Here is a 19,298-nt window from a genome sequence, read left to right on the forward strand (position 1 = left end):
TTTTTTTTTTGGTGAGATTGTGTCTTGCTCTGTCACCCAGGCTGGAGTGCAGTGACGCGATCTCGGCTCACTGCAACCTCTGCCTCCTGGGTTGAAGTGATTTTCCTGCCACAGCCTCCTAAGTAGCTGGGATTACAGGTGTGTGCCACCACACCCAGCTAATTTTTGTATTTTTAGTAGAGACAGGTTTTCACCATGTTAGTCAGGCTGGTCTCAAACTCCTGACCTCAGGTGATCTGCCTGCCTCAAACTCCCAAAGTGCTGGGGTTACAGGCATGAGCCACCATGCCTGGCCGACCCTTAGGATCTTTATACTCTTGATTTCCTCATAGTTTCTATCACTTCCTGGGCAACTCTGTCTTCTATAGGCTTGAGTGGCTGTAGACTCTGTGTCTCACTTTCCCTTAAGAGTGCACAAATTCCAAAGGCAAGGACTTTCCCATCACCCTTGGATGCCAAAAAAAAAAAAAAAAAAAAAAAAAAAAAATCCCTGTTGGTTTAAATTGAAGTAGCAATGATAAACATTCTGACTCTTTTCTGACCTTTCCTGAGGTCAGCAAGGCTGAGCTGAGAGGTGTAGTGGTGGATAACAAAGTAGGAGAAGAAAGAAGAAGAAGGGAAGTAAACCCTATTACAGTCATTCCCTTCCTCGTCAAAAGGAATGCACAGTACAAGGAGTGATATGAAAATGAGGAGGCAAAGAAAGCAGCTGCTGAGAGGAAATGAAGCTTTGTGGGCACTGCCTAGTACATGAAATATGGTGAGCATTTCTTCCTGCTCCCTGTGGTCCATGCAGAGGAAGCAGAGTCCCATGTCACATCATCCCTCAAACCAAAGCCTGGTGTATGGGAGAGAGAAAGGGAGAAGGAAAGATATTGAGAGGGAATGAAGATATTGAGAGGGAATGATATGTTCTAGGTGTGAGTCCATCCATGCACCTGTGTATGGGACTAACTTTTTTCAAACTACCTATCTGCCCCCTCCCAACACCTGTAAACTATTTGAAGGCAGGGAAACATCCTATTGATTTCTGTCTTTTCAAGAACTGGCCTAATGCCTGCCACACAGTAGGTGTTCAGAAAATGTGGAAGGAATGAATGGATGAACAAACACACACACACTGCCCCACCACTCAAAGTTTCACATTGTTTAGGGGTAAGCCGATGGTGATTTTCAGGATGTCTTTTTTTTTTGAGATGCAGTTTTGCTCTGTTGCCCAGGGTAGAGTGCTGTGGCATGATCTCAACTTACTGCAACCTCCGCCTTCCAGGTTCAAGTGATTCTTCTGCCTCAGCCTCCCAAGTAGCTGGGATTACAGGCACATACCACCACGCCTGGCTAATTTTCGTATTTTTAGTAGAGATGGGATTTTACCATGTTGGCCAGGCTGATCTCAAACTGCTGACCTCAAGCTATCCGTCTGCCTCAGCCTCCCAAAGTGCTGGGATTACAGGCGTGAACCTCCGTGCCTGGCAAGATTTCTAATATTTGACCCAGCCCCTGGAACTTCAGGGGCTAAGTGGATTTCTGTGCTAGTGAGGTCCTGCCTCCAGAGACACCCTTGAACAAGGGGTCTGGCTCTTCCACCCTGATACTCCGTAGCCTGCACACCAGTGGAAAGTGGCAGGAGGTCTAGCATGGGCCCTGGCAGGCATTCCCACCATGTAATTGCACCTAAGGTCATCTCACAGTCCCTGGGCTTATAGCAATCCCCACATACCACTCCACCCTCGCTGGAGGCCTCATCCTGCAACAGTCAGCTGAGACTTGGCTTCTTCCTTCATCTTCCTCCTGCTGGCTTAACCCTCTGACCTCTCCCCTACCTCATGCTAACACTTGGGAATAAGTACTTCCTGCAATCACTGCTGCCAGTGTCCTTCCCCCACTCCCCAATGTTGGGGGGATTGAAGGAGAGAGCATGCAGTTTCAGGAATTGACTTAAACAGAGACATTTCCTGGTGCTATAGGTGCACAGCCCTAGAATCAGAGTCAGGAGGAAGTGGGGGTTCAACTGCCTTTGTGATGTCAGGGGAAGGCTCTCTCCTGAGTAGAGGCAGGGGAGTTATGGACATGGGGTCTGTGGTGATCTTGTATTTTCTCTGAGGGGAGCTGGAGGGCTCTTTCTCTGGAAGGAGGGTCAAGGAAGGGCCTGAACCAGTGACTGGGGTGACCAGACATTTCGGGATTTTGGGATGTCACAAATCATTAAGCAACTCACTTGTGGTGGGGGCAGGGAAGGCTGGGCTGGGGCCCGAGGATACTGGGGGTGAGTTTACCTAAGCTCTGGTGCTCAGGGTGAAGGTGTACATACCGGGAGAGGGGTGGAGGTGGACACCAGGCTGTCGACGTGGCTCAGGTGGGCAAAAGGTTTGGCTGCGCCCCAGGACTCCAGGTAGCGGGTCATCAGCACTGATGGACGCATCTTGGGGCCCTCGAGCGAAGACAGCAAGCCCCGTGCAGTGCCCTTCTCATCCTCCTCCTCTGCCTGGGGCACATGAGGGCTGAGAGTAAAGACCACAGACAGTGCCTCATTCTCCCTCCACCCCCACTAGGACCCAGGAACTCAATCTCTGGCACAGAAGAGATCAGGCCTGTTGGCTATGGGATGGTTTGTGTGGGCCAGCCTAGGGGGTCCAGGCTGGGCTTTTACCCGTGGATCGATGACCAGGTAGGTAGGCTCCCCTAGCTCCCGAAGGTAGGGGTCCCGATGTTCCATGCCTGCGTCCTCCACAGCATAAGCCCCTGCCAACAGGGCCAGGGTAGCCCCTGTGATGTGCACTCGCCTGGAAGGTGGGGGGCAGAAGGGGTTAGCAGGGAGGGCCTTTAAACCTCCTAGTCCCCATCCTGCCTCCTGGCTCCTAGAACTGACAAACATCTCATGTCTTTCAAAGATCATTCCTGGAGGTCTGACTTCAAGAAAGACCCTATGTTACAGGGCGTGCCTCCCAGCTCCCCTCCCTGCACCCTAGGGTCTCCCCGAGCCCCATATAGGACTCATCTTAAGGTACTCATCTTTGCTCATCTTAAGGAACTAATGAAAAGGGTGGCAGCCTGTGGTAGGCCTGGTTGGTTGCCTAGGGCCCCAGGTCTCACCCTGGTACACCGCCTGCCTCCATGTGGTTAGCCAGTGTGACATCATGGGACCAAACATCATACTGCCACTTCTGCAGCCCGATGACTCCGCAGAGTACACTGCCTGAGTGCACACCCACACGCATGTTGATGTCCACGCCGGTGGCTGCCCGAAGTTTCCTGAGCAGAGTGTGTGTGGGACAATCTGAGTCCTACCCTCAGCCCTGCCTGTGCGGCACCCCTGCTTCTCACAAAGAGGACTTCTGCCAGCTGCCTGTTGCCTCCCACATCCACCGTCAGCATCCCTCCTGCCCACTGCCTGAGCTGACCTGATGGCCCGGCACATGTCCAGCCCCATGCGCACGCAGTTGATGGCGTGGTCTGGCAGTGAGAGTGGCAGTCCAGAGACACAGTAGTAACAGTCCCCCAGGATCTTGATCCGCATGCATTCATGCTCCTGGGAGTGTGTATGTGGGTGTGTAGAGGAACCTGGTTAGAGGCCAGAAGGGTAGGAGGGAGTTGGGAAAAGTGGGGAGTGTGGTATTCCTGAAGAACTTCCAAGGTGGGGTAGTGTCTAGGTCAGATCTAGGGACTCCTTTAGCTTGACATGGGGCTGACTGTCTTCCATGCAGATCTCTTTCTCAGAAGGGTTTTCTCAAGAGCTGGATGTCTGTGGCTCTTTCCACTTTTGGCATGTGAAGGGGGCACCCAGAGTTAAGCATATGGTACTGGTCTCGGGATTGAGAAGTTGGGGGGAATCCAAGAATTGGTTGCTTGGAGGCATCCCTGGGGTCTAAGCAGGTTGCTGGTCTGAGGTTGCATAGGGCAGAAATTTCTCTTAGAAGGGCCTCCTTAGGTTAGGATATCAGAACATCTCTATAGATTTGGTGATAGTGTCCAGAGACACATGTGTTGGGGCTCTGAGCATGTTTGAGGCATTGTAGTTGGGACGTCTGCAAAGATATTGAGAGATCTCTGTGGGTTTGAGGTGTGTGGTGAGCTGCTTCATGTTGGGAATATTTGAGAGGGTTTCCTCCTTCCCTTGGAATATCTGGGGGTCTACATGGGCTGAAGTGGGCATGGGATCTTATGAGGTGGGAGTTTTCCTTGGAATGGGCTACCCAGGATGGGATGTTTGAGGGTCCCTGGGTGGGGATGGAAGCCCCCTCTGACCTTGGCAATCTGGTCGAACTTGCCAAAAAGCTCATTGAGCATGAGCACCAGCTCCTTAGGGGAACACTCGCTGGCCAGCCGTGTGAAGCCCACGATGTCAGCATACAGCACGCTACATAGGGCATACTGTGTCAGTGGGGCCAGGGTCTTAGTCCACGGGTCCCTCCCCTCCAGTCATCCTTCCTCATACCTGACTCCCTGGTGCCTCTTGACATAGAGGCTGTGGAAGTTGTTGGTGCTCTCTGGCCGTGACCCCTGTCCTGCCTGCAGCCGTGCCATGATCTCTGCCTTCATCTCTCGGGCCAGGTAGGCAGGAAGGATGGACAAAAGAAGGTGTTCCTGGAAGAGGTGACTATGAGTATCAACTCTTCTGCACCTTAAAGCCATGAGCCCCGTCCCCAAAAACACTCAGGGGCCCACACTGCCCTGCCCACCTCAGGTGCTCTCCAGGATGCTCTCCCAAGTCCTCCTGCTGCACACAGCAGGGCCCCAACACTTCCTCCTACAACGATCACCTTCAGGGACTGTTCTCCACTTAATATAATGCTCTAAAGTGCTTTTTATAAGCTGTTGTTTGTTTGAGCCTCACAACCTTCTAAGGTGGGCAATACCCACGTTTTATACAAAAGAGAAAACAGGTCAAGAAAACTGCCCAGAGTCACTCAACTTGTGAAGAAGCCCCGTTATGTAATCTAAGCAACTCCTTTCTTGGAACACTGGTCTGGCCTTCCTAGGCCCGGCTGACCTGGTGTTTCTTCTCAGTGTCCAGCCTCCGTCGCGAGTGCAGGGAGCTGAGTGCCTCCCGGAACGTGGCCCGCAGGGCGCGCTCCATCAGCGCCTTATGGTACACTCCCAGCACGTTCCCGCACAGAAACAGCACGGCGTTTGCTGCCAACTGTGGGTAAGGGCCAGCCTCAGAGGACGCGGGCCCCAGGTGGTTGTCCTATGTAGCTGGAGTTGGTCTCAAAGACTGGCTGGGGAAGACTGGACTCTGCAGTGAGGGACCTAAGTATTGTGGGACGAGTGGTGCCACGCTGTGGCATCCCGAGGGGCGTTTCCCTTCCCAGATACTCCCTGTTCCAGACTCTTGGCTGCTGCACTAACACGACCTCTTAGGTCTGGAAACCTTTGCAGGTACATTTCCTCTGCCTGGAATACCACTCCACTGTCGGTACCCACTCCTGTCGCACAAAACTTTTTTTTTTTTTTTTTTTCACATTCTGTGTGAAGGTTTCATTAACCACATCTATCGCCACCTGCCTGATCCCCCGGGCAAACCAAGACACGACTTCCTTCCCTGAGGCCTAGAACCCTCTTCCCGTAACAGCAGGCACTGTACCGCACTGGTGTACCAGTTCCACGAAAGCACGTTTGGGTCTGTGTATCCTTCGCCCAGCGTTGAACCCTGCCTTGGAGTCACAGCTCAACCATCCCCCGAAAGGAGCCTACTAGCAAGTGGCAGAGCCGTCCTGAGAGCAGCCTGTGCTACTTGCGTGCTCACCTGCGGCAGCAGTGCAGGCCGTGAGTCCGGCTGTGGCCCAAGATACAGCCCGAGGACCAGCAGATGCGAGAGTGAGGAGGCGAGGCCCGCGACGGCGGCGTCTCGCATGCCCAAGGGCAGCATGGCATACACCGTGAAGATGACGAAGAGAAAATAGGACACCTGGGGGAGGGGCGCGGGAAGCTGAAGGTCCAAGTGGCACTATTCAAGGCCCAGTGAGGGATCGAGGCCCGGGCTGTCCCCGCTGCCCGGCCTGCCGCCCCTCTCACCTGGTCCCAGGCGCTCACCACGCCCCCGGTGAACAGGAAGGCGTGGCCTAGCGCTAGCAGTGCGGCCCACACCAAGCCCGACAGGGGTCGCGTCCAGCGCTGCAGTCGGTGCTCGCGGGAAGCGAGGCCCAGCAGCAGCGAGAAGCCGCCCAGCGCGCACAGCACAGTGGTCAGGAAGGTCGGGTCTGAGGCCAGCTCCTGTGGGCAAGGGGTGTGCGAGGCAAGATTATGACAGGGAGAAGGAACGAAACTGGTAAAGGAAGAACTGGCAGCTCCGACCTCAGCCCGTTTCTGAAAGGTGTCTGGAGCCTAAGTAGGAAAAGGAGGCAAGACACTTCCACTTGCCATTCATTTTAGGTTGAACCATTTGAAATTGCTTGTGTCCTACTGTTTTTATCTAGACTCAGCAATCTTGTATGGTTTTTGTTGGTTGGTTGTTTTTTTTTGAGACCTCTCGCTCTGTCGCTCAGGCTGGAGTTTCGTGTCGGAATCTCGGCTCACTGCAACCTCTGCCTCCTGGGTTCACGCGATTCTTGTGCCTCAGCCTCCCGAGTAGCTGGGATTACCGGTTCCCGTCACCACGCCCGGCTAATTATTATTATTATTTTGTATTTTTAGTAGAGACAGGGTCTCATCAAATTGCCCGGGCTGGTCTCGAACTCCTGGGCTCCAGCGATCTCCCGCCTCGGCCTCCAAAAGTGCTGGGATTCAGGCGTGAGCCATCGCACCCAGCCTCTTGCGGTCCAACCTATTATCTCGCTGAGCCTAGGACAGCTACCCAGAAGAACTGGCTCCCATCCCCTGTTTGTGAATCCATGACCTTTCAGAGCCTGGGTTTTTGTTTTGTTGTTGTTGTTGTTTTAAAATCAAACGGGAACCATGGCGTTGTGAAGCTAAGATAGATCCTAGCTCACAAGAAGCCACTTCGGAATGAGTGTCACCAAATCTGTCCAGTTTGCTCAGGACATGGCCGGCGCCCGGGCCGGTGGCTGGCAGCTTGGAGGGCGGCGGAGGCAGTGCTCGAGCAGCACAGGGCTCCAGGACCCACAGCGTCCCGCACCTCCCTGGCCGCCAGGGCTGCGATCTCATCACTTGCCTCAACTCTTCGCAGAAGTCTCACCGTCGTCCCACAATTTTGTCCCCACCTCCTCTCGGATTTCGGCGTGGACCAGCAAGGATTGGCCACACCCGGTGATTTTCCCACCTTGCCTCCAAGGAATGAAAAGAAAACCCGGGGCAGGCTCTTTCTAGAATTGGATTGAAAACCCCGTTCCTCCCCAAACAAACTGGAATGGGTTTATTTTGGGACTCAGTGAGGGCCGGATTGGAGGGTGCCTTCTGGGAGTCTATGGGTACAACTGCCCCACATCCCCTAAGAGGGAGAGAAAGCCAGGAAATGAATTCCCCAGGGCATCCTAGAATTTCCCCTTTGGAAAACTGGAAAATCCGGCGATGGATTTATTGTGGAACCTGTAGACCACAGATGCTCCTAAAGTCTATCGGAACAGGGACAGAAACGGGAAGCATCCAGGACTCAGCTTTGTCCCCGCGAAGACTCAGAAGAGTAGAGTGACTTGCCCAGGAACGCTGCAGTTCCTAGCCAGGCTCAACGGTCTTTTCTTTCTCGGCTCCCAGCAGCGAAAACATATCGAAAAGAAGACCCCACCAACCCCAACCCCGAAAATGCCCCCCAGGCAGCGACCCTCCCGCAGCGGAAACCCGGCTCACCCTGCCGCTGGCCCAGGCCACCGCGAGCAGCGCCACGAGCGCGCAGAGCACGATCCCCAGCAGCAGCAGCAGCAGCGGGTACTGCTGGCTCAGGCTGTAGTAGGTCTCGTAGAAGAGGTCTTCGCTGGGGGGCGGCCGGGGGCTGAAGAGGCGGGCCATGATCTCTCCCGCCCCGAGCCCCGGGACTGGCAAGGGCCGGGCTCCGGGTTATCTCCTTTGGCCTGGCGGGCCCCACCCAGGTCTTTCTCACGAGCTCCAAGCCGCTATCACCCCGCGCCCCCAACCTTGCGGCAACTCCTTCTCCTTTTTCAGGCCCTCCTGTCGGCCTCCCAGCCTGTTCCCAGCTGGCGATGAGGGGACCCCTCAGTCCCTTCCTCCTCCCTCATACCCGGAGTGTGGAGGTGCCCTAGCAAAGCCTCATCGCCAGGGGGCAGGACTTGGGGTTGGTGCGAGGGAGCCCCGGGTTCCCCTGTCCCCCGAACTCACTGCCCGCGGCGCTGGCGCAGCGAAGTGAGCTGGGCCGGGGGAGAGAGCCAGGGCCCTGGTGGCGGAGTCATGCTCGCCGCTGCGCTCTGGCTCGGAGTCCCCGGGCGACAGGAGCTTCCCTCCCGGCGCCGCGGGCCCCCTCCCACTTCCCCGACAGGACAGCCCGTCCCCTTCCTGTGCAGAAGCCAGACTCCCCTGGTATCCTCCCCGACTTGGTTTCTTCTCTCTTAACACCATCGCCTCCCCTCTTCAGACCCTTCAGGGAAGGCAATGTGGACCCTGGGAGAGATGCGAAGAGATGGGCTGGGGTGGACAGAATGGGATGTGTCCGAATAGGGGTGAACGTTTGGAAGTGGGGAGTCTGAGGGGGGTTGAAGTCTGGTGAGAATGTAGGGAAGAGTGTGGGTCGCGATGGGGATCTAGGTCAGAGTTGGGGGCGCTAATTCCCCACCCCTCTCCGACTGGCTGGCAACCACTGCCACCAGGTTGGAACTGTTCGTGCTCCGTCGGAGGGGATGCTCTGTGTGTAACTTTAGGAGCCATAGCTTTCCACTCCTGAACAGTAGCTGGGAATCAAAAGGGAAGCAATGTCTAGGAAGCAACCTGAGTGTGTTTTGGAGGCAGGTATGGGGCATCATGACCTCCAAGAGCCTGGGGGCACCGTGCAGGGCCTGGTCTGCTATGTTTCACATAGACACATCCCTCCCGGTGGCCCCACAACCGAGTCTTGAAAGCTCAGAAGAGAAGGGACCACAGCTTCTATCCCCAGAGTTTAGGGTTAGGGTGGGGTTACCATCCTAGGCTCTAGAGGAAGGAAGCACCACCCTGAGATTAGAGTGGTCTGGGGAACCAGGCCTCTGGGATTCATTCCTTCCTGTTGTAGAGAGGCTGGGCCCTGACCTTGTGTGCCAGGCTGTTGCCCACTCCCAGCCCCCAGCATCCCCACTTCCTGCCTTAGCAGAGCTGTGGTGTCTCCTTCTCCCTCACTGGCAGCCCCCACCCCCATCCCAGTCCCACCCTGCCCCTGGCTGAGCTCAGACTTTGGCTAGCATTCCATCATGTTTATTGACTCCTGGGGGACAGATCACAAAGTCAGCTTGTGGGCAGGCCAGACTGCCCTGAAAGGAAGTCAGGGGCCTCACCGGGTGGTGCTCTTCCTTAACTCTTAACTCTTGGAGGCAGGCTCAGAAGGTGCTTGATTTCCCACTATGATTATACTCACTCTGTGGCTTACTCCAGGCTTCAGGTTCTTTAGGGCCTTCTTGCAAACCTACTGGTGGGGGGTGCTGCCAGCCTCTGCCCAGGCCCAAAGGTGCCAGACCCTGGGTGGGCAAGGCAGTTGTCCGTGAAGCATGAGTGGTGAGAAACAAACCTTTGGAACACCAAACTGAGGAAGGAAATGGCTTTTTGTTTGGCCCGGAGCTGCAGCGGGCTACAGCCTCATTCACCACCAAGCTCCCCAGAAGTAGCTTCTCTCCCCTTTTAGAGGCTTACAATACTAAAGGGAGAAACTGAGGTGAAACTATGTCAACGTCCATTTGCTGGACATCCAACCTTACAATCCTTTGGCTTCACTGATTTGCTAATTCATATGCAGTGTGAGTGGGAACAGGCAGTGGAGAGGGCTTACAGAGACTGGACAAAGGCAGTAAACTATTTGTTGGCAGAGGTGTTTCCAGGAGGGAGCCCACCATGCAGTTGTGGGGGCTGACCCAATGCCAGGCTCCAGCTGGTAGGGATAACATTCATTTGCAACTCTTTCAAGGCTTACAGATAGCAGAGACACTCAGAACTGAAAAGGTTCTTCCCAGTTCTTTGGTATTTTATTTTATTTTAGAGATGGGGTTTCCCCATGTCGGCCAGGCTGGTCTCGAACTCCTGACCTCAGGTGATTCACCCACCTAGGCCTCCCAAAGTGCTGGGATTACAGGCATGAGCCACTGTGACCGGTCTATTTTATTTTTTTCACCCTCCTTCCCATCCGGTGGGGAGGAGGAGGTGGCGGCTGGGAAGTGGGAGGAGAGGAGGGGGTTTCCCTTCTCATCGGTAACATAGTCAAGCAGTTGTTGTTTCCAATTTGCACCCCAGAGCAGTCGTGTAAGGTAATAGATGGTGTCCCTTTAAGAGAAAAAGTGATGGTGGCAGGAGGGTTTAGCTCTCAGAAAGGCAAAGTTGAGGGTAGGTGGGGAGTATGAGGTTTCCACTTGTCAATGGATTCTGTCAAGGTGTGCCCTGTGCCCTCCCCTTCAGAGTTCCTCTCCAGAATTGGGTTAGCAGAAGCTCTAGAGAGTGGCAATGGACATTTGAGACCCCGATCTTTTTTGCTGGGAGGTCCACTGGACTGCTGAAACAACTATGGAACTTAGGGACAACACACAGAGCTGGTGTTGTGGAAAGTTAGAAAACTCAGGGATAAATCCAAGCTTTATTGTGAGACCTCAGAGCATTCCTTTCTTAGGGGATGTCAGTTTTCCCATTTATGAAATGAGAAGGTTGAGTTAGATCGTCTTCTCTCTTCCCCTCCACAAGGTACCCTGAATCTAGATATAGGTCTGGAGGAAGAGTCTGGTGGAATAATTGAACAGGGGAAAAAAAGAGGTAGAGAGTGGGTACCTGTTACTGGATTTGGCTCTGGGTTCCTGGAGGACCAGTTCATGCCATGTCTCTCAGCCCCCTGCAAACAGCACAGAGCATTCAGTTCTGTCCCGGAGTCCGATGCTCCCACTGCACTCCTCTCAGCTCCAAGTTTTCCCTGGCAAGGGGACAGGATTTATAGGAGTTCTAGTGTATTCCCTAATCCTGCCAATGTCTCACCTGATTCCTTTGGGGTCCAGGACCTGGTGTTCCAGTTGAGGTGGGGCTGGGCGTCTGGTTTCTGAAAGTTGAGGTCTCTGGAGTCTGGGGAGGTTGAGCCATTGAATCTGAAGATGTCCCTGCTGTCCTAGCTTGCAGAATCTGCTCCTCTTCTGCCCTGCTCTTCTTGGTAAGGCTCGGGTAATTTTCAGGAACACAGCTGGAAGACTCCTCTAGATTCAGTTCCTTTAGCAGGTCAGAATCTATGAAATCATCATAACAGTGCTGCCTTCCTGTGGTTCTCCCAAAGCCATCCATTTCTGTCTTTCCTTGGCCTGACCTATTGCTGCTCCTGAGCTCAGATAGGAAATTCTTTACCTGCAGGGATGGAGGAGTTTGCTGGGTATGATTTGGATGAGTCAGAGTAAACCCAAGGGAGTAGTCTCTTGGTCCATAATCTGTTGTCTGGGAACTCAGGGGTGGGCTGGGGAGGGTGGGGACAAAGTTCAAGGCATAAAAAGTGGTAAGTCATTGGATGGCTAGGTAGTCATGTTGTGCTATCCCTGACCAGCTCCTGGGGAGGGATGATATTGGGAGCTCACTGTGGAGACAGCAGCATTCACATTGTTCTTCACCAGCTGGAAGGCTTCATCAGTTTTTGGTAGGCATTCTAGAGGGACAGCAGAGTGGGTTGCAGGTGAGCAAATCTTTTCCTGAGAAGAGCCCCCTGCTGACAGACCCAAGCTTACCCCAGATCCAGCTAACTGGCCAGCTCACCCTGGAAGGAGGGTCTGTCCTTGGGCTCATTGCTCCAGCAGAGCTGCATTAACTCCTTCAGTCCTTCCAAGCCGGGAGTCTCAAGCCCGGCTTGGGGCAGCTCGTTCAGTGAGGGCCGGCCCTCCCTCTTGCACACTGCTCCATACACCAGTGATGCTTCAGTCGGCCCTGGAGTAGGGGAGGTGGGTGAGAAGAGAAGGCATTCAGGGTAAAAGGGAATATCTGTCCATCATGGAAAGAGGCAGGGAGTGTAATGTGGGGGCACTAGGAGGGAGGAGGGCAGTCTAAGTAGATGAGCAGGAAGGGGAAGCCTTGGGGCTTTCAGAAGGGCACCTGGGGTTAAGGATCCCAGAATCCGCCTAGAGTCTTACACTCGGCTTCTCTTCCAGCAAGCACTGCCCACATCAGGATCCCAAAGCTGCAGGAGACACAAAGCTGAGGACAGGTCCAATCACTGGCAAGACTCCCTTCCTATACTCCATCCCCTAGGAGAGCCAAGAGAGGTGTAGGAATCCCGGCTGTGTGTTTGGGGTGGAATCCTTACCTGTAGACATCACTGGCTGGGGAGGCCTTCCGGTTTACATTAACAAACAGTTCTGGGGCCAAGTAGTTCAGGGTGCCCCCTGGCTCCCTGGACCCTGTCCCTGACTGTGAGCTTCCCTGAAATGTGGACAGGCCAAAATCTGCCAGCTGCAAATGAAGGGAAGAGGGGGGAAGTAGGGAAGACAAGGGGGCCAGGCAGCCTCCAGAATCCTCCCTACCCACAGATGGTGCAGGTTCAGCTTTGTAAAGGGATTGTGAAGGTCAAGGGAAGGGGTTCCCTTGGATGGTAGATCTAGGTGCCCTGTGGTAGGGCTGGGTAAAAGTCTGAGTCTCCAGGGCCCGGTGGGACAGCTGGTGGAAATGACTCGTGTGGGTCAGGGCCTCTATCACCTGGTATGGCAGGAGCTAATACTCCGGCTGGGCTTTGTCCCCTGACAGCTCGGAGTCCAGAGGGAGAGGCTGTGCCTATTCAACAGACAGGGCTCTGCAGGTCTAGTGTCCGGTGGGCCTGGCTGGAGCAGCTCTGGGATGGGGCCTTGTCCTGAGGCTGAGAGGGGTGTAGACCGGCTAACCTTGACGTGCAGCTCTGGGTCCAGCAGGATGTTGGATGGCTTGAGGTCCCGGTGCAGGAGCACCGGGTTCTGCTCATGCAGGTAACACATCCCGAGCACCACTTCTTTCAGCAGGCGGCAAAGGAGTGGCCAGGGCCGAGGGCACTGGGGCTTCAGCAGCCCCGACAGGGAGCCGTTCTCCATGAATTCAGTCACCAGAGCCGGCCTGAAATCATCGTCCCACCCCACCTTCTCGATGACCCCTTTCAGGCGCAGCACGAATTCGTTATCCAGACTTGCCATGGCCTTGACCTCCCTGGATATCGCCTTCCTACACTCCAGGAGAGAGCTGGAGTCGCACCGGGGTCCCGGGAGAATCCCTCCCTTCCCCATTCAGGTCCCAGAGCACCGCGGCTCCACCTTTTTGCCCAGACCTTGGCCGGCGGGCAACCCGGATCACTCACGAGTTCACGATCTTGACCGCCACATCGCAGTCCCACTTCCTGTGATGCGCCCGGAACACGGTGCCGAACCCGCCTGAGCCGACGAGCCTGTGGTTCTCCAATTCCTCGTCTAACACCAAGGAGGCGGAAGCACCGTTCAACCTGAGAGAGGGGTGTCGCCCTCTAGCCGGCCGCGCCGCGCGTCCGCGCTGCTCCCCACGCCCCCGTGGCTCGGCGTGCCCACTGCAATCCCCAGCCTCCCTCGCCCCCCCGCAGTCCCCGGACGCAAAGGCGTTCTCTGAGCGAGTCGCGGGCCGCTCTGGGGGTGAGTGTCGGAGGCTGAGATCCACACACCACTCCCTACTCACCATAACTTGACGTGAGACATCAGGCTGGAAGGTACGAGGGGGCCGCTGGAAATTGCGAGCTGCAGGAGATGGAATGACTTCCGGGGCTGCGGTCTTTGGTAGAGAGGGGAAGGGGTCTGCCTAGACCAAGACTGTGGTTCCACTTTCCGGGTTGCTACCCCTATTCCGAGTTGACTGAACAACTTCCCTTTCAGGCGCCTCTACAGTCCCGCCCCTGGGGTGGGGCAGGGGGCAGAGCGAAAGCTAGTGCTTTTCTCTCTGACTAGAGTTTCTTGGGCGCCTGCTGCGTGCCGCGGCCAGGTTGGGTGTAGCTGGGCATTGAGGATGTTAGGGAAGGAGTCCTCACCTTCCGGGAATCCACAATCGACCCGCTCCTACAGCCAACGCCTTCCCTTTTCCCACGGGATTTCCTGCTCCACCACCTGCCAGGCCGTGAGTGGGCATGGTGCTTAGGAGGGTTTTATGGTTCTGGGGCTCAGCTCTCTCACAGCTGCCCTAAGATTATAGCCAACTTACTACGACCAGGTACATATATTAGCTTATTTAATTCTCGCGTGAACCCTAAGGGGACAGGTACTGCTTTTATTACCTTTTTATGAATGAGGAAACTGAGACACTGAGAGTTTAAGTACCTTGCCTAAGCCCATATGGAAATAATGGCTCTGAAGCATCAAATTTTCCTATTTTCACATAGACTTCAGGGCTGTACCACTCAGCTGCTCGTGCAGGTGGTTGGGGAAGGTGTGAAGCATCCAACGATGTAGTGAAGGACCCCTATCTGTATTCCGGCCCAGTCCCTATTGCTGCTCTTGAGAGGCAAGTCCTTGGCATTGATAGGGTCTTCTTATATGCCCTATGAACAGGAGCTCCTGGAGCTGGCAGGCCCTAAAACTACTCCCAGGGCATTGTGGTAAGGCTAGATATATCAGCCCAGCCAGAAGGTTGCTGACATTGTGGTGTACACTGCAGTGGAAACACCTCAGAGCTTTCCTGCCGTCTCTCTTGCATGACAGCTCTTGCATGCAAATACCCTAATTAATATTCCTGACAAGCACATGCTCTGGACACAGGCCTTTGATAACCTGGGAGCATGCAGAGTCTTAAAGATTTAGGGCAGAAAAAATGTGTCCATATTTTACCTTTCTAAGGTCTGACCATGACTGGGGGTTGTGGGAACAAGCTAGGGTCAGCCCTAGGCACTCAGTCCTTCACAGGAAGACTCAATCCTGTGGGTTGTGTGTTGGCTCTCACTAAAAGGTGCTCACCTTGGTACTTGCTTTCCATTTTGTCCAGTGGTCCATGGGCTGGTTGTGGCAGAAGTGACTAGCAGTTTTTTCTAGAACAACTCCTGGAGAGCCATGTCATAGCTTCTGGTAGGGTCAGCTCATGCTATTTTGGAGCTATGTAGGGAATTGTTCAACCGTAGTCTTCTTAAAAGCCAATAAATGGCAGGTACCCAATAAATATTTGTTGAATTGAATGAATAAATGAACAATAAAAAATACTGAGCCTTCCTTCAGGCACTGATCATCCTAGATGAAGCTCCATACTCATTAGGAGGAAAGAGGAGATTGAGTTCCTGTAGGGATTGAGGGCTCTCACCTGCACAGTTCATGAAATTCATCTGAAGTAGGCTTTAGTATAGAGATACAGTGGTATCACACAGAATCTAAGAAGGCAAGAAGTGTAGCAGGTCCTCAGAAAAGCCTAGTCAGAAGCTGAGAGTCATGGGAAGGGGCAGCTACCCCCTTTGTGATTCTCTTTAGAGAGAATAACCTGGGCTCAATATCTCCACTTGAAGGGAGCAGGCAGAAGGAGTTGGAAAAGTGTCATAACTGGGCTTCTTCAGATTGGGACAAGACCCTGAGAATCAGGGATAAACCACTGTGAAGCACAGGGTTGGGTGTGGTATCAGGGCCTATACTACTTTTTGACTCAAAATAAACAACCCCTTTAAAAGAAGGAAGAGCAGGGAGAAGAACCTTAGATTAAGTGCCTGACAGGACCCTCGGCCTCCAGCAAGGCGGCGTGGGGGTGGGCCTAGGCAGAGGCTCATTCCTGGATTTTGGAGCTCTGGTCTTTTCTGAGGACTTCTGTCTCTGACCACAGATGTCCCAGGCTTTTGAAGTCTACTTGGGTATTTTTTTAAAAATTTAATTAGTATTTTGTGTTTGCGACAGAGTCTCACTCTGTTGCCCAGGCCGGAATGCAGTCATGTGATATTGGCTCACTGCAACCTCTGCCTCCCAGGTTCAAGCGATTCTTCTGCCTCAGCCTCCCGAGTAACTGGGACTACAGGCATGCACCACCTTGCCTGGCTAATTTTTGTATTTTTAGTAGAGATAGGGTTTCACTATGTTGGTCAGGATGGTCTTCAACTCCTGACCTCGTGCTCTATCCACCTTAACCTCCCAAAGTGCTGGGATTACAGGTGTGAGCCACTGCACCGGGCCTTACTTGGGTATTTCTTATTCCTTTAGTTCCCTGCTCCTGATTCTCTGATTACCTTCTGTTCATCTCTGGTTCCCTATCCCTGATTGTTGTAGGGGTAGGGGATTGTAGGGGATCTATGTGGCCTCTCTTTGTATATTCTAGTCTTAATTCCCATCTGTTGTTTAAGAGATTCTAATTGTAGACCAAAAAGTATTAATTGAGGAGAGAATTTTCATTGTCTTTTAGCGTTTAATTTTTTTTACAATGGGCATGTATTAATTTTATAAACAGTTATACAGAAAATAAATTCATGATGCATGCAAAGATTTAGTTATAAGGATATTCACTGACATGTATTGCTTATAATAGTGAAATAAATAGAACTCTAAATATTCAACAATAAAAAGTGATTGAATGCATATGCAATGGACAACTATGAAGCCATTAAAATTATGCTGCAGATCTATACTTATTAATATGAAGGTGCTTATCATATATTAATTGGGGAAGAAAGCAAGTTATAAAATGATATAATCACCTTTTTGTTTATTTTAAAAATAATTTTCCAGTTGTAGAACAGATTTGATATTCTTCAGAACCTCCTATAGCAGAACACCTAAATGCTACAGAAAGTGCAACATACATATATATTTAAATTCATTAGTGACCTCCCAAGAAGGTAAAGGTAATTCCTTCAAGGGCATACCTCTAAAACCAGCAAAATAAAATAATACAAAACAAAAAAGTAAACAGTAAGTAAACAGAGAGGTGAACTAGAAACCTAGAGCTTTGGGATTTGTGTATAGGTACGGGAGTTGGGGGAGAACTCAAGACTAAGCCCTGGGACCCAGGAAGATGGGAGAGATGAATCTGAAACACTCCTATTCCCTATAAAGCTGGGACCCTGAAAGTGGCTACATTCTTAGTGGAAAGGGAAAAGTCCACTGCTCATAAAGGGAACCTACAAGGAAACCCACCTACGATACAGCACTAGATATTAAAATTAATAAAAATGTTAGTTTCCATGTGAGACTTACTCTCACATTGACCTGTGGTTGGAATTTTTACTTTCCCTTAAATCAAGTAAACCATAAACTGAAAAATTTAAGTGGCTCCAGATCATTAATGCTCCCCAGAGTCCAGCAGTAGCAAATCAAATCCTCCTTGGAGGAAAGCATCCTCGATCCAGGCTTCTGCATTAAATTCTGCCAAATATAAACTCACAAAAAAATTACTAAATACATAAGCCTTCAAACTATCATGAAGGAGAAAATCAGCAGAAACAATAATCAACAGGTTTAAACTTTTAAGGACTTCAGAGTTTGGAATAATCAGATAAAGAATCTAAAGAAGCTATTGTAAAATGTTTAAAGAAATAAAAAAAAAATAGAGTAGAAAAATAAAAGAGCAAGGAATAAGAGATCATAAACAATGTTCAGACATATTTACAAAAAATAGAACACCAAGAAATAAAAAATGTATGTAACAATTAAAATGGAACCGTAATTTTGGTTAAACAGAAGATACAGCCGATGAAAGAATTAGTGTGCTGAAAGGTGGATCTGAAGAAATTCTCCAGAATGCAACAGAGTCAAGCAAATAAAAAAGTTAAGAGACAAAGAAGGAGGAGGTCTAACATGTGAAATTGGAATCCCATTAGAAGAGAAGTGAAAAAAAAAATGGGGGCAAGGCAATATTTAAAGAGAAAATGGCTGACAATTTTCAAGAACTGATGAGAGACAGGGATCCATCTGGGCACAGTGGCTCACACCTGTATTCCCAGTGCTCTGGGAGGCCAAGGTGGGAGGATCACTTGAGGACAGGAGTTCAAGACCAGTTTGAACAACATAGTGAGACTCTGTCTCTATAACATAAAAATTAAGATAAAAGATTGCCAGGTGTGGTAATCTTAGCTACTTGGGAGGCTGAGCTGGGAGGATTGCTTGAGCCCAGGAGTTGGAGGTTATGGTAAGTTATAATTGCACCATTGCACTGCAGCCTGGGCTACAGAGCAAGATCCTGTTTCTAAATAAATAAATAAAAATAAAAAGACAAGGTCGGGTGCAGTGGCTCACGCCTGTAATCCCAGCACTTTGGGAGGCCGAGGTGGGTGGATCACGAGGTCAGGAATTCGAGACCAGCCTGACCAACATGGTGAAACCCCGTGTTTACTAAAAGTACAAAAATTAGCGGGGTGTGGTGGTGTATGCCTGTAATCCCAGCTACTCAGGAGGCTGGCAGGAGAACTGTTTGAACTGGAGAGATGGAGGTTGCAGTGAGCTGAGATTGCACCACTGCACTCCAGCCTTGGTGACAGAGTGAGACTCCATCTCAAAAAAAANAAAAAAAAAAAAAAAAAAAAAAAGACAAATATACACTAATATAGGAAGCACAATTTGTGGCAAGAAGGATAAATATTAAGAAATTCACTCTAGTTACACCTCAGTGAAACTGCAGAACAGTAAACACAAACAATATCAAAGATGAAAAAGAAAGCATAGATCATCTAAAAAGAAGCAGTAACTAAACTGAAAGTACACTTCTCAATAGCCAAGTAAAAACCAGAAGACATTGAAACAATTGAAGGTGCTCACAGACAGGAAAACTCTTCCTGAAAAAATAACTTTGGTGGGCATACAATTTCATGTTGACAGATAGGTTAAAAAAAAGAAAAAAAGACATTTTCAAATAAATGAAAACTGAGTTTACCACCAACAAACTGTTTCCTAAAGAAGTTTCTAATGAATGTGCACAAGGAGGATATTAAAAAAAAAATATCCCAGAAGAAACGTGTGAGATGCAGGAAGAAATAGCCATTTCCAGTAAGATTAACCATGAAACTAATTAGCATCATGTCAGACCCTTAGAAATGAGAGAGGGTGGCTCACTAATATACATATATATATTTTGAGATGGAGTTTCGTTCTTGTTGCCCAGAGTAGAGTACAATGGTGCAATCTCTGCTCACTGCAAACTCTGCCTCTAGGGTTCAAGCCATTCTCTGGCCTCAGCCTCCTGGGTAGCTGAGATCACAGACACCTGCCACCACTCCAGCTAATTTTTAAAATATTTTTAGTAGAGACAGGGTTTCACTATGTTGGCCAGGCTGGTCTTGAACTCCTGACCTCAGGTGATCTGTCCGCCTCAGCCTCCCAAAGTGC

General features: G+C 51.3%; 2 protein-coding genes across 9 annotated transcripts in view; both read right to left on the bottom strand.

Annotated features, from left to right (window-relative positions):
- ADCY4 (adenylate cyclase 4) overlaps positions 1–9,131 on the bottom strand; it is a 17,329-nt gene extending 8,198 nt beyond the window's left edge. For 2 of the 6 annotated variants that reach the window (XM_037735615.1, XM_037735610.1), the window contains exons 1-10: positions 8,230–9,130; positions 6,016–6,213; positions 5,747–5,908; positions 4,991–5,140; positions 4,436–4,584; positions 4,246–4,357; positions 3,402–3,529; positions 3,094–3,252; positions 2,651–2,783; positions 2,312–2,485 (exon numbers count right to left, since the gene is read on the bottom strand). In XM_037735615.1, coding sequence (XP_037591543.1) covers positions 2,312–2,485; positions 2,651–2,783; positions 3,094–3,252; positions 3,402–3,529; positions 4,246–4,357; positions 4,436–4,584; positions 4,991–5,140; positions 5,747–5,908; positions 6,016–6,213; positions 8,230–8,466 — 1,602 coding nt within the window. In that variant the 5' untranslated portion in view covers positions 8,467–9,130. Of the gene's footprint in view, positions 1–2,311; positions 2,486–2,650; positions 2,784–3,093; positions 3,253–3,401; positions 3,530–4,245; positions 4,358–4,435; positions 4,585–4,990; positions 5,141–5,746; positions 5,909–6,015; positions 6,214–7,743 lie in introns of all 6 variants that reach the window. The other 4 variants (XM_017520632.2, XM_037735613.1, XM_037735611.1 and 1 more) reach the window with 4 other exon arrangements.
- Positions 9,132–9,275: 144 nt separating this feature from the next.
- RIPK3 (receptor interacting serine/threonine kinase 3) lies at positions 9,276–14,251 on the bottom strand. 3 transcript variants are annotated; one of them, XM_017520641.2, is made up of 11 exons: positions 13,705–14,251; positions 13,358–13,498; positions 12,915–13,224; positions 12,344–12,489; positions 12,171–12,217; positions 11,800–11,967; positions 11,625–11,692; positions 11,044–11,400; positions 10,843–10,903; positions 10,280–10,347; positions 9,276–9,578 (listed from the first exon to the last, which is right to left on the bottom strand). In XM_017520641.2, exons 1-11 carry the CDS (start codon positions 13,722–13,724, stop codon positions 9,414–9,416), a joined length of 1,551 nt encoding a protein of 516 aa, XP_017376130.1. In that variant the 5' UTR covers positions 13,725–14,251; the 3' UTR covers positions 9,276–9,413. The 3 variants fall into 3 exon arrangements, with proteins under 3 accessions (XP_017376130.1, XP_017376129.1, XP_017376128.1); XM_017520640.2 differs by having other exon boundaries at positions 9,276–10,347; positions 13,358–13,466; positions 13,705–14,245; XM_017520639.2 differs by having other exon boundaries at positions 9,276–10,347; positions 12,915–13,466; positions 13,705–14,244.
- Positions 14,252–19,298: the final 5,047 nt, after the last annotated feature.

The sequence above is a fragment of the Cebus imitator genome, unplaced genomic scaffold (genome assembly GCF_001604975.1).
Source record: "Cebus imitator isolate Cc_AM_T3 unplaced genomic scaffold, Cebus_imitator-1.0 Scaffold862, whole genome shotgun sequence".
NCBI classification, from domain to species: domain Eukaryota; kingdom Metazoa; phylum Chordata; class Mammalia; order Primates; family Cebidae; genus Cebus; species Cebus imitator.